The 18,828-nt window shown below is 36.1% G+C and overlaps 1 protein-coding gene across 1 annotated transcript in view; it reads right to left on the bottom strand.

The window, feature by feature from the left end:
- The window catches only part of r3hcc1l (R3H domain and coiled-coil containing 1-like), a 67,923-nt gene that overhangs the window by 12,401 nt on the left and 36,694 nt on the right, over nt 1–18,828 (bottom strand). The window contains exons 5-6 of the mRNA XM_028795664.2: nt 17,170–17,265; nt 8,048–8,188 (exon numbers count right to left, since the gene is read on the bottom strand). Coding sequence (XP_028651497.1) covers nt 8,048–8,188; nt 17,170–17,265 — 237 coding nt within the window. The remainder of the gene's footprint in view (nt 1–8,047; nt 8,189–17,169; nt 17,266–18,828) is intronic.

Genomic DNA, 18,828 nt, shown 5'->3' with positions numbered 1-18,828 from the left:
GTGTGGTGGGAAAAAACGCAGCAATATAGTATCAAGCTCTGCTGGTTGTTTCCAAGGTAAATAATAATCACTATCTAATTATTCTGAGTGAAAATCCATATTACTATACAGGGTGGTTTCTGACCAATTTGTGTATTCCTGCTAGCCACGAGCTGTTCCCGCACAGTTGCCACAGCCACCAAAGAAGGCGAACAGGCGGTGACAATGGCAAGATTTTGAAGTACCAGACACCTGAAATACCGGCACCAATGTAACACATACTGCAAGCAGTGCAATGTGGCAATGCACATTGTGTGTCAGTCTGGCAGGCTATGTGTCACATTGGAAAATCAGGGCATGATTCCTGACTCCTGGTCCTGACATCGGCTAACTACTAAAATTGAAGAGGCTCTGCCTCACTGTCATGCGTATGGAGCACAGGTAGCGAAGAGGCCGCACGTCACACGAGATACCTAGTATGATGCCTGCACTACTGTACGCAACAACACACAATTGTGCTGCGCACAGTGCAGACACTGCTGAGGCACAGAACGTAAACATTTCTTTGTGCTCAGTTCTGGCCGAGACAAATTTTTCTAAACAAAATAAAGATAGGAATCTCTATAGAGAGTTGCAGTAATGCACCCTGACGACTAGCAATGATGCTTGCCTAGACAGCCTATGCCCAGGTACGGCCTTGTTACTATATGTCTTTGCTCCTGTTAGGGATGTTTTCAAGTTTTCAAGTATTATATCATCTTTCTGGAGCAACTTTAAAACTAACACTTGCACTCAACCAAGTATCTGAATTGTACTGGTGGGCCAGTAAACCTGAAATGGGGCAGTGATTTTCGAAGTAAAAAAAATAAAGAGAATAATCCTAATATACTTTTAAAATTAAAATCCATGTTGCTTTATAACTCTGTTTTTCATAATTAAATAATAAAAATGTTGCCCAATTTGGATCTGCTTTCATAGCTGAGAAACATCTGTTCATTAGGACATTTAAAAAGGTGACTGCTACCGCAGGGTAGGAAGGCAGAAATAATGCCGCTGTAACTTGTGAGAAAAGCAAGCGTGAAATTGGTTTGTGAACATCTGTATCTGAAACACAGAAGGTTTTACACTTGCATTTGTGTTAGCTGAAACAGTCAAAGAACTGTGTCAAAAGTATGCAGTTGAACAATTTATTTAATGTCTGACCCTGTGCAAACCAAAATGACATTTGGAATCAAATCATTCAGCACTAAAAGGAAAGCAAATTAACTTTATTAAATAAAATCTTTGAGGTTTCAAATAGCAAAAGCAAAACATTAGCAAACAAATTATTGCAGAAATAAATGTCTCAGACTATTACAGTCTTCCAATGCACATGGCAGAAACCGAGATAGCTGAGAGGGTATTTTCTATGGTGCAAAAAGGTATTTGTAAATTTTGCATTGAAGATGATTCCCCATGTAACTTTGTAAAATTACATTTTCAAAAGATTTTACTAGACATTGGAAGAAATACTAAAGAAGATGGCAACCTATGTTAAACAGTGCTTATGGTTAGTACAATATTTAAATGGCTGTCAAATGCTAATTGGCTTACACCAGATATTCAGATGTGGGGAGCATTGAGGAGGACACTCTGATTTGGTAAACCTTTCCGCTTTGCACAACTATTAACATAAAATATATGTTCAGCTGGAACTCTCCCAATTAAGAGGCATATAAGTAGTTTGGTAATGTAAGTTTACAGTAAACTCATGATACATGGCATCACTGGTTCAAAATAAAAACCAAAAGAAAAAAGCATAAGTAGTTGCTTGAAAAGGTAAGCACTATAATTTCACTATGTTGGCAATGAACTGCTGTGGTTAGAAAACTGTAATAACTAGTTTGTATTTATTGACAGGTTAAATACCTTTTTATTTCATTGATTTTTAAGGTTTTTTATTACACAGAACAGATTACAGATTGTCCATCATTCAGTAATGCGAAAGAAAAAGATAAAAAAATAAAATAAAAGGTTAGCAAAGGCTCATCATGTTCAATTAATTAAAGACTTCATTACTGCCCTCAAAATTATGAAAAATTTTTGAACTGTTGCTCACAAAGTGAATTTATTCTTTTCTAATTTTAAATAATTTTCCCACTGTGTTATCATAAGTGGGCTAGGATTAATACAGCTGACCATACAAGAATATCTAAGCAATCTGGCACTTTAGTGAATGTTCTCCTGACCACTGCCTCCAAACAATATATTGGACTTGGATTTTCAAAGTGGACCACCCTTAAACTGAATTAACAAAATAATCTCTAAGCAGAGGATGACCTGAGACTTTCCCCATCTAATGCAGTGTCTACTATGAACACATCACCATTTATTCTTAAGCACATAAATCTTCAAATATCTTCACACACAACATATAAAATAAAAAGGTAGTTTTTAAAGTCTCACATGTGAAAAATACTTTTATATAGAGAAAGAAATGAAAATTGATTTCTTTAGGTAAAGAAAGAACAAATGTTTATTTTTGAAAAGTGAAAAATAAAAATGGAATTTTTTTAGATGGAAATTATGCAATGTTTGGGGTTATAAAAGGCCAATGAGAAAAAATACTGCATTCATTTGTTATAAAAAAAGTAAACTTTAGTGATTACAAGTCAGCAAGCAGAAAACATTACTTTGAGCTACTTTATTTGTTTCAGCAAATACTGCTTAGTTGTACTTAGCAAATACAACTGTAAGCATGTCAGTACTAACAAGTAGCTATGGGCATCTTTCAAAAAGCAGGATACCCCAATGGAAGATTAATAAAAATAAATGTACTACATGGTTGCAGTTTGCTATTTTGCTTGGGTGTGACATGCTGTGCATACTACTGTTTTCATTACAGTTGGCCTGCCGGCCCAGAAGCGCTGCAATGTGGTTTGAGTATCCATTTCATTGATGAACCTGTGCAAAGCACAAAAAGAATATTCCACAATTTTCAACTGAAAAAGAAACACAAAAAAGTTTTCTGAGGTTTGGCATCATACTTAAGAAAACCAACCTCTTGAAGCTGTTTTTTTTTTCTTCAAAGACAATGCTTTGCCACTTTTTCTGACTGGCAAATGGGAACACTTACCACATTTAAGGAACATCATTTGATTTTTCAGGAAATAAAGACACAGATGTGATGGTTGTGTGTTGCTTTTTGCAGAAACAAAGACATCAAGATTTTAACTTGAAGAACCTTAACTATGGAATGATTTCTTGCTAGTATAAAAAATACCCAATTGGTATCACATTTAAGTTGAATCCACATTTTATTAGTATATCACATCCTTAATAGTGCAGTTGATTAGTCTAGTCATAATGCTATGTCTTGTTGCTTCACTTAAATCAGTAAATGTGTGGCATTCACTACTAGCTATTATTAACACTTTTTCAATTTGTTATGGTGTGGCACTTGGTTCAACTGCCGCTTTTACAAAATTACTACTGGTTTTTGTATAAGAGAGAACAGACAGATTGTTATTAATCTAGCCAGAAAGTCAATGTAAACTGGTAAACCTAAAAAAGATTCCTGAATTTGGTAGTGTGTGGGGAGCAGAGTACAGTAGCTAGCTACAGATGTTTATACACGACACTAAAAACAAAAATTAACTGCTTTATTTTGCAAAGGTATTGATTGCTTGCTGGTATAATCACAGAGACAAATGAAGCAGGCATGTGGCAAAGCTATGACATGAAGAAGATGTTACATGTATGCATTTGGTTTTAATCGGTTATTTAGTGCTGATGATTTAACATAGTCAGAGCTGTGGTGCATAGCTAGTGTTCCTCTCACATAGTGATATTAAGTCAAGTTTGATTGCTAACCTGATCATGGGTCTCTAAGGACTTTGCATGTTCTCCCCATGTGTATGTGTACTGAGTGTGAAAGACTGCCCTTTTCTCAACTGGATATTTCTAGTGTCATTAAGCACTCTCAATTGCCAAAATGTTTCTATTCCTACATAAGATGTTGTTTAATTACATTCACCCAGTTTAGGAACACAAGGACCAGCCCAGGTGGACAGGGTGCCAAAGATTTGCAGGGCTCAATCACACTCACATATGAATGAAGGAAAAAGATTTAGAAGGAGTGCTGCCAGCAATCCAACACCAGAAACCTACTGCCAGCAAATCAATAGCAGAAACCATAAACAAACTATCAATTAAGTTTTAATCCAGTTATTTACTGTAGATAATATTTTGAAGCAGGGTGATCTAATGGTGTACTGCCTAGCAATCTTATCTCAGCATTTCATGGCCTCAGGCTTAACTCTAAGTTGTGTCTGTGTGGGTTGAGAACCCTGCATAATTGTGTCCAGTGAAGTACAGGGGCTATTTCCAGGACCAATTACTGCCCTGGTTGCAATGCTACAGGCGTTGGCATTTCATGTTTTCCAAAGAAGTTTCAGAAAATGAAGTTGCTTTCATGCATGCATCCAACCAGCACAGGCATGATATTTGGTGCTATGGTGTTTCTAGTGCAAATATAACAATAAGGTACTAGTAATACAAACACTGAACATTTTAACAATGGTCTTCATATATTGCTTATTAAGTGAAAGATTTAAGATGTTGCTATGGCAGATATACAGTATATGACATAAATATATATGTAGAAATGCTGTATATACCTAGAAAAACTTTCACATATTTTTCTGTTATTACACAGTTTAAGTAGTGACTTCAACAATATTTCAGAAATAACCATAGTAAGCATTCACTGAAAAAAATGTGCTTTCAAATTTTAGAAATGGCTAGATGACATACAGTTAGCATTAACAAATATCAAGAATAAATATAATATAATGCAGTAAATGTTTGTGGTAACCTTATTGCTTTCAACAGAATCACACAAACAAGTGTTGTATGATATGATATGCTATGCGTTTTTGAAATTAAATAACTATTTGCTTAAACTTATTGCAGGAAACAAATTATATCAGAGCATACTAGTTCTTTGATTCTTACAGATTTTGATTATACTTGATGCCTTGAAATGTCATATTATCTCGAGAAAACAGATCTGTCATAAATAATAAAAATTTTGCGTTTTATTTGCGCATGTATTAAGATGATAGGTACACAGCATGAATGTTACTTCTTGTGGTCAATATTTTATTTAAACAAAAAGATTAAAATTGTTTTTTCTTTTAAAAATGCAATTTTTTTATTTAAACAAATAGTGATTTTTATTATTTCAATGGTAAAAATCACTTTGCTATCAACAGTAGCCTATATATAAATACACACACACACACGCATGCGCACACACACACACATACAGAGTATAAGGTACTTTCTTCTATTTAAACAAAAAAATCAGATGTTTTATGTAGACACTTGAAATTTAAATACTTCACTCCAAGCAATAGCCTCTAAAAAATTAATAAAAGAACAATTTATAGCAATTAATAAAAATTATTCAGAAGTGTTGACAACGAAGAAGCAGAGGCATCAACAGCAAAAAAGAATTTAGATGATTTTATTTTAAATTGTTCGTATTTGAGAATTTAACATCTACTTTTTTGAAGCAATACGGCAAAAAGCATTGTTTAACTTTTTAGTCTATCCTTTATTGTTTAGTTTGAAATCTAAATGACTTGAAAGTTGCCTTTGGCTGTGAAACAATATCCATCTTCACCATCATTCCTTTTTATTATCCCATTTTAAGGTCAATACAGTAAAGGGGTAGTATCTGTTTTGTTAAGCCAATTGTTTTAAAATAAAACTGTAAATGTAACTAAAGGTAGAAACTGTTCAATCATCACTCGGAAATACATTAAGCAATGTAATCAGCTTTCTGAGTTTTGAAAAGCTTGTGGAGTGCAGGCACAACTTCTTTGATCCTGACTGGTCCATTCATATAGCGTTGATGGTGCTTAAAAGTACTGCAGTGTTTGCTATACATGTATTCTTTATACCACTGCTCAATTTTCAAATTAAAATTTTAATTGTTATTGTTTGATTACTTTTTACCAATGTAGGGTGCTATGATTAACTGTTAAAAGTTACTTAGATTTTTACATAGTATAAATATTTTAATTCTACATAACCAAATATATATTTTGCTCTTGCTTATCAATAATAACTGAAGTATGTCCTCATCTAGTGGTAAAAAAAGCAACTGCAATAATATAAATATGGTGTGAAAGTATTCTTTCTTTTGGATATTTTCAGATATTGAAGGCTTACAGCATAGAAACCTAATGCATTAACCTAGAACTCTTTAACAATTAATTTAAAAAAGCTTCCAAATACAAAAAAAAAAAGGGATTTTTCTAAATAAGGTATTAAAAATCTTTTATAACCAAATTCCTCTCATGTTTTCTTTGTGCTTCCCTTCCTCCAAAGACTGCATAGATAGATAGATAGATAGATAGATAGATAGATAGATAGATAGATAGATAGATAGATAGATAGATAGATAGAGATACTTTATTAATCCCAAGGGGAAATTCACATACTGCAGCATTTATATTTACAAATAAAAACATTTTTAAATTAATAACATTTTAATCTTTTTTGAATTAATTCTGTATATGTCAGAATAAAACGATTTATGTGCGCCATAAAGAATTTACAAATGTATTTATCACAGAATTACACTCATTCTTGAAAAGCCTGACACACCCTGCAAAGCAATACAACGAAAGACTCTTGATTACTAATGGAAGAGACACAGGTCACCTTTTCATAATATGATAACATTAAAACAGGTGTTATCTTATATTACATTGCAAAGTAGGTATAGTGCACCTGAAGTCCCCTTGTAACCCTGGAAATATTGGATTGTGATCGACTCTATATATACTGTATATACAGTATATATATATAATCCTAAACCTAAAAGTGCAACGATTTTATGTGACATTTTTTGTCACGCTTTAAATCGGGCTTATTTTAAAACCTATATATACTGTATATGTTTGGTATCATTCTTTTCAGAATTTATCAAAGTTTAATGTGATGTTGTTAGATTTTCAGATTCTTATTCCGTTTTTAAATTATAAACTAAAAAATATCAAGAACTCACGTCCTATGAGATGAGACTTTGTGCCAAGATATTTAACCATGCCCAGGGCCGGAAATAAAAGATAAGGAGTAGGACAGCTGCTCTAAGGGCTTTTAAATGTTCGAAGCACAAAGAGCAAAGAAGAGGTTAAAAAAAAAAAAAAAAAAATTTGTTTCCCATTGTATCACTGTTTAAGAAGGGGTTTCTGAGGAGCGATCACGTCTCCTTGGGGTATGTTCAGCCCCCCTCTTCACAAAGCGAGCGACAGAGACATGAAGTGGCTGGCGTATAGCGTAGGCTGGGGGGGTTGGCATGCGAAGCGAGCAGGGGGAGAGCCCCCTAGTATTTTAACAAAAAGAGTTCTCTTTCTATTATCTACTCTTTTTTTAGTTAAGCAAAGGCAATAAAAATGCAGAGACATTTTCAGAAATTGTTATACAGCAACAATCAATTTGGAAAAACATTCAGGATCTTCAAGTTATTTAGAGAGGTCAGGTTATGTTTTAGTAACAAAAGTTTTAAATACCTTATGCATTTCATAGAAACAATATAGCTCTTAGTCTCTTGAAAGCCAGAGTATTTTGTGAAAAAAACAAATATGCATTCATAAAATAATGTATCTGCATTGTTGGTTGCTAAAATATTTTTCCATAGTGTTTCAAGGGGCACCATGAAAGAGGTCCATTTTGCAAATGTTGCCACCTGCTGCACTAACTTAACTGAAAAACACTCATGTGCCATTTTACTAAACAAGGCATGTCTTCAGAATCGACTATTGTTTTGGAGATTACTGGTAGAAACCTAATAAATACTGTTTTACATTTTCTAAAAGGAAATTAGTAATTTTTATTGTAGTTTTTGTTATCTGGGGAAAAAACTTACAGCACACCAAAATAAATATGTAGCTATTTAAAGAATAAAAAAATATGCTTCACCAAAAAAATGAGGGGATGGCAAATTAGTATCAGCTTACCCTGTATAAGCTAGAAAAAATGAAAATAGGTAGTGACAAAAATATTGAACTCTTACCACGTGCTTGCTGAAGCTTTTTCTTTTCTGCCTCTCTCTCCTCCCTGGTTTGTGGACTCCGAACACCTAATGCTCCAATTACCAACCTGCGAGCAAGAGCTGCACTTGTCTGAGGACGTTCTTTAGCAGGTAAGAGATAATCTGTTAAAAAGAAAATATATTTTAAAAGACTCGTTTATTTCATACAGATATATATTAGTATGAATAAAATTATTTCTAGTAGAACATGTGGTCTTCTCTACATCAGATGTATTGTACAAATTTCAAAACAAACATCAATTTATCTCACCAGGTAAGTCAATGATGATTACTTAATGCATCTCTTATAATACAAACTGAAGTCTGAGTTATGGATTAATGTATTTAACCTTGGATGAAAATACTACACTTTAAAATATCCAAAACAAAAAAAAACTTAAAGTTATCACACCTAATAAAGGAATTATAAAGTTATAATGCTTGTTTTTTTCCTGGGAAAGTTTCTAATCATAAAATTATGAAATGCCCTTGTACAGCTGTGCTTGGAAGTTTGTGAACCCTTTAGAATTTTCTATATTTCTGCATAAATATGACCTAAAATATCATTAGATTTTCAACTCAACTGACTGTTGATCAGTCCTGCACACCGGCTTGGAGGAATTTTAGCCAATTCCTCCGTACAGAACAGCTTCGGGTTTCCTCACATTAACTGCTCACTTCAGGTCCTTCCACAACATTTCGATTGGATTAAGGTCAGGACTTTGATTTGGTCATTCCAAAACATTAACTTTATTCTTCTTTAACCATTCGTTGGTAGAACGACTTGTGTGCTTAGGGTCGTTGTCTTGCTGCATGACCCACCTTCTCTTGAGATTCAGTTCACAGACAGATGTCCTGACATTTTACTTTAGAATCCTCTGATATAATTCATAATTCATTGTTTCATCAATGAAGGAAAGCCGTCCTGGCCCAGATGCAGCAAAACAGGCCCAAACCATGATACTACCACCACGTTTCAGATGGGATAAGGTTCTTATGCTGGAACGCAGTGTTTTCCTTTTTCCAAACAACACGTTTTTCATTTAAACCAAAAAGTTCTAGTTTGGTCTCATCCTTCCACAAAACATTCTTCCAACAGCCTTCTGGTTTGTCCACGTGATCTTTAGCATACTGCAGACGAGCAGCAATGTTTTTTTTTTGGAGAGCAGTGGCTTTCTCCTTGAAACCCTGCCATGCACACCATTGTTGTTCAGTGTTCTCCTGATGGTGGACTCATGAACATGAATATTAGCCAATGTGACAGAGGCCTTCAGTAGCTTAGAAGTTACCCTGGGGTCCTTTGTGACCTTGCCGACTATTACATGCCTTGCTCTTGGAGTGATCTTTGTTGGTCGACCACTCCTGGGGAGGGTAACAACGGTCTTGAATTTCCTCCATTTGTACACAATCTGTCTGACTGTGGTTTGGTGGAGTCCAAACTCTTTAGAGATGGTTTTGTAACCTTTTCCAGCTCGATGAGCATCAACAACTCTTTTTCTGAGGTCCTCAGAAATCTCCTTTGTTCGTGCCATGATACACTTCCACAAACATGTGTTGTGAAGAGCAGACTTTGTTTGATCCCTGTTCTTTAAATAACACAGGGTGCCCACTCACACCTGATTGCCATCCCATTGATTGAAAACACCAGACTCTAATTTCACCTTCAAACTAACTGCTAATCCTAGAGGTTCACATACTTTTGCCACTCACAAATATGTAATATTCGATCATTTTCCCCAATAAATAAATGACCAAGTATAATATTTTTGTCTCATTTGTTTAACTGGTTTCTCTTTATCTACTTTTAGGATCTGAGTGAAAATGTGATGATGTTTTAGGTCATACTTATGCAGAAATATAGAAAATTCAAAGGGTTCACAAACTTTCAAGCACAACTATACATTTGCCTGTGCAAAAGCTGCTACTAAGAATGTGACACCGACCTAAGTCACTTCACAAAGGGGAACTTTTAAACTTATTTTATTGGAAAAAAAGTTATTGTTTATACTTAAGTTTTTATTTAGTGAATGCTATGGGTAGAAAGAAAAAGACTGTAAATGTACATATTTGGTTGTTTAAATCACTTTTACAAAACAGTTCATATATATATATATATATATATATATATATATATATATATATAAAAAAAAAAACACAGTACAGGTAAAACTCCGTTACAAAGAACTGCCAGGGATCTAAAAAATATTTCATTGTAATGAGATTCTGTATTTGTTGCTATAGTGCTTTCTTTAACTTGCAAACAGGTGTTTGCAATCATTTCAATAGCTTCTTTCACGTTAATTTTAATCTTCTCCTGTCTATAAGTTGTGCTGATGAGAATTTTTCTCAGCATTTCCTTGCGATAATACACATTCAGGGTGCGAATGATGCCCTGCTGTGCAATTGAGTGGGAGGAATTCAATGGGAACATTATCTAAATGCGGAAGCATGTTGTGGGCAGCACAGTTATCAATCAGAAGCCGAATCATCCTTTTTTTCTTCTTCATATATCTTTTGGGAACACCCCCCACCACCAGGAACGTCATGCTGAAGTGCGTCCTGAAGAGTGATTGCCTAGTCTGTTTAAGATTGTTTGTCCGTTGCCGTGAAAGGGCAACATCAGGCTAACAGCGGTGCAGTGAGGCGCCACAGAAGCGAATCCTAAAAGATCATAGTTGCACTATAAGTCCCTGTCTTACACCCCAAAACACGTGGCTGAGTCTCAGTACTTTAGCAAAACCAGCTTTATTCAGCTTGAAACAGGAACAGCAGGGTTATTTATTGTAGCGGAATCTGCCACTCTCTTATACACAAACACAGCAAGCAGTCAGGCAGGGTTGTGGCCAGGTTAGTGGCCAAGTAATCCTGTTCCCTGCATTTACAATGTTCCTTGCATCACCCATCGAGATCTTTTCTGTTTGCTTCGGTGAAGAGCCACAGCAGAGCTGTGAGCCTGCTGTTGCTCCGGCAACAGATAAACAGTCTTCCACAAACGCAGTGATCGCACTTCGGGACGCTCTTTGGCGTGTCTTCCACTTGGGGGAGGTCCTAAAAGAGTTTAGAAACCTCACATTTTCTTGAATGAGTGCCGCATTAATAGGAACGTTTCTTGAACGAGCATCACTTAACCACATAAAAAAAGCTTTTTCGACGTCTTCAAATGCAGCAGTTCGCATATATTTGCACCCCGAGGTTTTTCTTCTTTTTTTGCTAGGTCTTTCGAGAAGCTTAACAGGGTTGATGACGAAATTCCGAATTCACTGGCAACGTCTTTTTTCTTTTTGCCGCAATCAAGAGTTTTTTTTTCCCTAATATAAACCGTTATCGTTTTTTCGTGTCTGTAGTTTCTATTGGAGGGTGACAATGAGTTAAATTCCAGTGGATGTTTTTCAAAAAAGGTATCACTGAAAACCACCGAAAAGAAAAACAGCAAAAAAAACAGCACAAGGAATGTTTGAAGAAGGAATTTTTTTTTTTATAATGTTTCTGTTAGGGGATCGTTGTGCACAACTGAGCTGCGACCACAGAACTAACTGCTCTGTGGATGATTCATTCAAGCATTTCAAGGTCTTTTGGGCACTTTGCTGTAATGAAAGTATCTGCTGAATGTACTTCATAGTAACGAGATTTCTATAGACTTGTGTCATATGGGGAAACTGTCAGGAACATAAAAATACTAAGTTGTAATGAAAATTTTGTTGTAAAGATATTCATTGTAACGGAATTTTACCTGTATATATATTTATTAGGGCTGTCAAAGTTAATGCGTTAATAATGTGTTAACGCACTCTAAATTTAACGTCGTTAAAAAAAATTTGTGCTGTTAACGCAGGTTCTTTGTGAACCTACGAAATTCCCGTAGTTCAAGATGAGCCTGCAAATTGAATGCTTGCCACTCTAGCCTTCAAGTTATTTCTCACAGAAGTCACTCCATATTCCTAATTGACGAACGATGGAAACAGGTCCATTAAATGGGAAGTTCAGTTTCAAAACTTTGCCCGACGGCTCACTTGATAGTAAAACTAAGGTTTTGTGTAGTTACTGTCAAGCCGAGTTTAGTTATCACCGGAGTACAAGCAACCTACAATATCCCATGCAAGCCAAGCATCCATTTTACACTAATAGCATTAGCCCGGGTAATATGTGACAGACCACGCTTGACAGTGTTTCGCAGAAACTAATGGACGCGTCAACCTCCAGCAAATTAACGGTAGCAATTGCTAAACGGATAGCCACAGCATGCAGGCTGATTTACAAAGTGGAGGACGAAGGTCTGCGTGACATAATTCAGATAGCATCCAATGACCCAACTTATGAATTACCCTCAAGAGCCACAGTCATAACTAGGATACATGAGCTGTATGATTCAGAAAGGGCAAAACTAGCTGAGGAGTTGGAGATCACGGAGACATTCGCCCTTACTGGTGACTACTGGACATCACTTGGAAATCATAGCTACCTCAAATACTGCAGATCTTGAGAAACAGCAAGTTGCACATGACCTGAAGACTGAGACACTTGTACAAGACGTGCCGACTAGATGGAACTCCACTCTGGAGATGGTGAAGAGTGTGGGAAGAAACGAACAACCACTAAGAGATGCACTAGCCCTACATTAAACTAATGTGGTCATGCCAACAAATGCTGAGCTAGAGAAAATTCAAAAGCTGGAGGCACTGCTCGAGCCCTGCAGGTAATATACACTTTTTTTTTTTTTTCTATCTTCTAGCAATCTCGCACGTTGTCATTGAAAAATGTGTGTCTCCATCGATCATTAAATACACATAGTGGGAGTGTGGAGTCTCTTACTTTAGCGGCAAGTTCTTTTTTTCATACTGTCGGCTATTTGGCCAGTCCTTTAGTATATGGTTTGTCATAAGTCGGATTGATGTTTATGCTATTTTTTATGTAGTAAATATGAGTGGGCCAAATTTTGTGATGGGATGTTCATCTTTTGTGATACAGTACGCAATGTTCACTTTGATTTTAAGAACCTCCTTATTAACTTTTTTTTTTTGTGTGTGTCATTAGCAGCAGTCACAGATGACGACATGCCATGTGGTTTTTTTTTTTTATTTACTTTGTTTTCTGAAAAACTATGCTTATACGTTATTCCGTTTTAAAATCAGGTTTCCAGTAATGTACGGCTTTGTGCCCGCCAACATTTCTCCCAATGCTCAGTACCTGCAAAACATTGGATTGATCATAAAAGACTGGGAAATCTTTTAGCCACTGTACGTTAAACTGGTACATTTTTTGTGTCAGATAATGAGACATTTAGTGGCAGGATCTGCCTCCTCACATGACGCAACAGTAGTAGCGCAGAGTTTAAGTTGGATTGGGAGGGGGGTTGCCATCCTCTACTCGTTGCCTATTCTCTCTTGTGAATGTTGTGATATTACATTACAGTACATCCACAAAGAATGTTTTTTAATTGCAAATTCGATACAAAACAAACAAAAAAAAAACTGTTGCACTGTGCAGACCTCAAAGTCCAGTTATAGTTAAGTATGACTACCTCTATGTAATCCTCAAGTCTATCTTACAGCTGTTTTGGTATTGCTTTTTATGTATGACTGAATACAAATGCATACAATTTACCCTAGGTTCTTGTCTATAAGCCGGACTCGTGTATATGCCGGAGACCAAAAATCATACGAATTTTTAAAATAAAATCTTACCATAGATAAGCCGGACTCATGGATAAGCCGAACGTACTATAACCTATAACTAATAGAAGGGAGGGAGGTCAGTGGTCTCACTCGCACCCATTTAATTTCTTTAAGGGGGGAGAGAGTGTGAGATATTGGCGTCTCTCTCACTCCCCGCATGGCGCGGTTGGAGCGGCCGGAGCGCGTTCTTTCTGCTCTGAGCGTCGCCGAGTCAACACGCGCGCGTAGCGGTCATTTAAATTGTGATTTTATATGTAAGCATATTTAAATATATATTGTGGATTTTTTGCTGGTTCGCGGATTTCTGCGGACAATGGGTCTTTTAATTTCTGGTACATGCTTCCTCAGTTGGTTTGCCCAGTTGATTTCATACAAGGGACGCTATTGGCAGATGGCTGAGAAGCTAGATTGCTTACTTTTCTCTCTCTCTTGCGCTGACTATCTGTGATCCTGATGTATGGGGATTGAGCATGGGGGCTGTTCGCACACCTAGACGATACGGACGCTCGTCTAAAAATGCTGAAAGATTATCTTCACGTTGCTATCTTCTGTAAAGCTGATTCCTGAAACGACATGCTGCACAGTGCTTCGCATACTTAAAAGCTCGAAGGGCACGTATTGATTTTTGACTGAAAAACAAACTCTGTCTCTGTCTGTCTGTCTGTCTGTCTCTCTCTCCACCCCTTCTCCTGACGGAGGGGGTGTGAGCTGCCGCCTTGAACAGCTTTGTGCCGCGGTGCTTCGCATACCTAAAAGCCAAACAGCACCATTGATTTGTTTGCTAGAGATTGTTTTCTCTATCTATGTGACATTCTGTGCTCCTGACACACTCCTTTGAAGAGGAAGATATGTTTGCATTCCTTTAATTGTGAGACAGAACTGTCATCTCTGTCTTGTCATGGAGCACAGTTTAAACTTTTGAAAAAGAGACAAATGTTTGTTTGCAGTGTTTGAATAACGTTCCTGTCTCTCTACAACCTCCTGTGTTTCTGCGCAAATCTGTGACCCAAGCATGACAATATAAAAATAACCATATAAACATATGGTTTGTACTTCGCGGATTTTCTTATTTCGCGGGTGGCTCTGGAATGCAACCCCCGCAATGGAGGAGGGATTACTGTATAAGCCGGACTTATGTATAAGCCGATATTCTATTTTTTCATTTTCACAACTTTTTTCCTTAGATAAGCCGCGGCTTATAGACAAGAACTTAGGGTAATTGATATTGATTTGATTTTGGCAGATGCTTTACTGAACTCCTTGGAGGAGAGAAGTTTGTTTCATGTTCAGTGGTGCTGCCCGCTTTATGCCATCTGTCTCATGTGATGGAGAGTTCAGAGGATGACCCAGCCTATATAATAAAGTTCAAGCAAAACTAGTCCATGGACATGGAGAAACAGAAGGTGAAAACAAACAATACAAGGCTAAAGATTTCCAAGGTATGTGACCCCAAGTTTAAGGATCTTAACTGCCTTTACAGAGCTGACAGAGCTGAGGTATGATCATTGATTGCTGGCATCCTCAAAGAAGAGATACAGCAACCAGTGCAAGCTGCAACATCAGAACCCCCAAAGAAGAAAGCATCTCTCTTAGTGGCTTCAGAGTCGGAATCTGATGAGGAGGAGGACTGTATTAAAAAATGTCTGGAGCGCTATAAAGCAGAGCCTGTCATCAGCATGGAAGATTGCCCCCTAAAGTGGTGGCCCACACATGCTCTGGTATACAATGAGGTAGCTTGCCTTGCTCGCAAGTACTTGGTAACACCTGCCACATCAGTGCCTTGTAAGAGGATGTTTTCACTCTGTTGGGCATATTTTGCAGAAAAAGCGAGCTGCCTTGTCCTCTGGAAATGTGACCAAACTTGTATGTTTAAGCAACTGGCTTGGTTTAATAAAATAGAAATTGTGTATTATTCATAATAATCCAAAAGGTCATCCTGCTGTTTCAGCTGAAAAATTAACTTGACTAACTACATTAACAATTTTGAATTGTGTTCTGTTTATAAAATCCTGTTTCTAGAGTTTTTGTATGGCTTTTGAGTGAGATTTATTAAGCACTACTGAGAAATACATGGAGACTGCAGTATGAGACTACATGTCTTAAATATGTCATCTATTTTAGAATATAAGCCCAATTGTTTGTTTTCTATGTTCAGCATTGCACAGCCCTAGATTGTGAGGGAATAAAGCCTCCTCACAGTTGAAGTTTTGTCTTTATTTCCTCTTGTTCCAGTTACCTGAACACGTGAAGTACATTTATATGCCAATATATTGTGTCAATTCTTCTTAATATGGGCTGATTGCGCTTAAAAAGCTTTGTGGTAAAATTTGAACATTAAAAAAATAATACATTTGAGATTAATCACGATTAATTACACAAAGTCATGCGATTAATCGCGATTAAACTTTTTGATCGCTTGACAGCACTAATATATGTACAGTATATATATATTGTTAGACAAATGGTGAAAACTACTTTTTTTAATTAAACTTTACTTCAGATAAACACATTACAGAAGATGTAAAATAATGACAGCTTTAACTATGAAAAGCATCCTATTTTCTTTTATGTCATATGTTTTACAAATATTTTCTAATATTTTGTTAGTTAAAATTAAGTGTTTTAAAGGAATTTTATTTATTTTAGTATTTTTATGATCACTGAACAATAAGCCTACAGAATTTAATTTTGTTAAAAAAATGAACAGGTAACGCATTTGAGCTACACTTTAATTATAAAAATATATTAAAACTTTAATATAGAATATAAGGCTTCTACACATTTGATTATATAGGAGGTAGTGTAAAAAGTTTTTAAAGGGATAAAGAAAAAAAAATTGGTGATGTAATCAACCATTTCTAGTAACATTAAATCAGTGACTGGCATTGGCACTAAGGAAACCTAATTGGAGCATCCCTACTAGTTATAAAATTAAATTCAATAATACATGCTGGCAAATTTAAGAATTGTCCAAAAATTACAAAACAAAATTCAAACACTTTAATGACAGAAATAAAATATGAACTGTTTTTAGTTATGCAAGGACTGCAACTGCCAAACTCTATTTGGTTAAGGATAAATAAAATAATCCTGAATTTAATGAAAAGTAAATATAAATTCACCAGTTAGAAATGTTATTTGTTAAATATATTTATTACATAACTGCCAATTATGTTTAAGTATTGGTCAGCTTTAGGAACATCTTTAAACAATATTTTTAATAGAATATTTAGAAAACCCATCTAGAAAAACAACTTTTAGGGTTGAAAATATTAACACAGTTGCTCAAAAATATGAACTGTTCAATTCACAAAGCAGGGATAGTGCACATAAAATTACATATGTACAAATTAAAAGAAAACAGAATATAGTAGTACATACACAAAAACTACTGCCTAGCTAAAACATTAATAAGGAATATTCCAGTCCCACCTGAGCACTTCCTGGCTTTGTTTTTTGATGCTGAGGATGCCTGGGAAAGTGGTCTGACTTTCAACATTGGATGTTTCAACTTTAAGGCATCACGAGCTGAAATTTTAAAAGAGACTAGCATTACATTTTTGTATTTGTAAAGCATACATTTAAAAAATAAAACATTAACTTAAAAGTGAACAAAAAAATTTCAATGACTGAACAGAAAAGTATGAAAATGTATTCTACAATGAAGAATAAAAGAGGCCTATACAGACCAAATCAAGGCACATTTGCCAAAACATCTTAATTTTCTATCATGGAATTAACTGCGGGCGGCATGGTGACGCAGTGGGTAGCGCTGCTGCCACACAGGAGACCCGGGTTCGCTTCCCGGGTCCCCCCTGCGTGGAGTTTGCATGTTCTCCCCATGTCTGCGTGGGTTTTCTTCAGGTACTCCGGTTTCCTCCCACAGTCCAAAGACATGCAGGTTAGGTGCATTGGTGATTCTAAATTGTCCCTAGTGTGTGCTTGGTGTGTGCGTGCGTGCCCTGCGGTGGGCTGGCGCCCTGCCCGGGGTTTGTTTCCTGCCTTGCGCCCTGTGTTGGCTGGGATTGGCGCCAGCAGACCCCCGATGACCCTATAGTTAGGATATAGCGGGTTGGATAATGGATGGATGGAATTAACTGCTGTTTTCTCCACTTATATAGATACACTCCTCTGGCTCCTTTTGTTCATATAATTAGGCTATTAAGGACAACAAGCTAGCATTTATGTGACTAGTATATACCTTTAAAATTTTACTATATTTTAAGTAACAGGGAAACACGGAACTTGATGTATTTAGGATACAACTGAATTGCCACAAATGTGATAAGTGTTAGTATTAACTTTGCCACACATATTATTTATAACGTACTGTGGGAGGAAGAAGCAGGTCTTTCTTGAGATTTTTTAAATCTTTTGTTGTTTTGTGGTGCACTACGATTAATCTCCTGCAGACCTTACAAAGAATACTTTTCCGTGCCAATAAATGCCTGTTCATTTTATAAGCCAGATGTACATTTCATGCTAGTGTATTAAAAATTGTTTGAAGTTAACTTGTAGTAACTTACATAAATAATTTGCTAATCAGTTTAAACAGAAAGTGTCAAGGCTCTATGGTGCTATAAGTACACAGTTAGGAATATGCAGGGTGTTACTTGGCTATGCATGTTTTTACTGATAAGAGATTAGCAAATTTACTGGTTTGAATTCCTTGCTGCAGCACCCTTTCTTTATATGTTATAGTTTCATGAATCCCAAATTGGAGGGAACAACAACAGCAACAACATTTATTTCTATGGTACATTTTCATACACAGTATGTGACCCAGAGTGCTTTACAAGATGTCAAAAATAATTATATGAACAGTAAAAGAAATTAAATTAGGTAAGAATAGTCATGAAAAAGTAACAAAAATAAATACTACTAAATAAATGAATACTAGCTTAAATAACATAATTATATAATCAGCAGAAAAATACAGTCCTTATATATAGTAGCAAATTGTATGTCTCTAAAGATAAAACTTACATTGGCAGCTGACCTCAACAACAGATCAGGTCAGGTTGGGGAGCATACACTGGTACAGCGCATTGCTGCAACCACCACACAATGAAACAGCTCGGGATCCTGGCT

This window comes from Erpetoichthys calabaricus, chromosome 2, assembly GCF_900747795.2.
Source record: "Erpetoichthys calabaricus chromosome 2, fErpCal1.3, whole genome shotgun sequence".
In the NCBI taxonomy this organism is placed as follows: domain Eukaryota; kingdom Metazoa; phylum Chordata; class Cladistia; order Polypteriformes; family Polypteridae; genus Erpetoichthys; species Erpetoichthys calabaricus.
The sequence above is the reverse complement of the archived record's forward strand: the minus strand, read 5'-3'. Positions and strand labels throughout refer to the sequence as shown.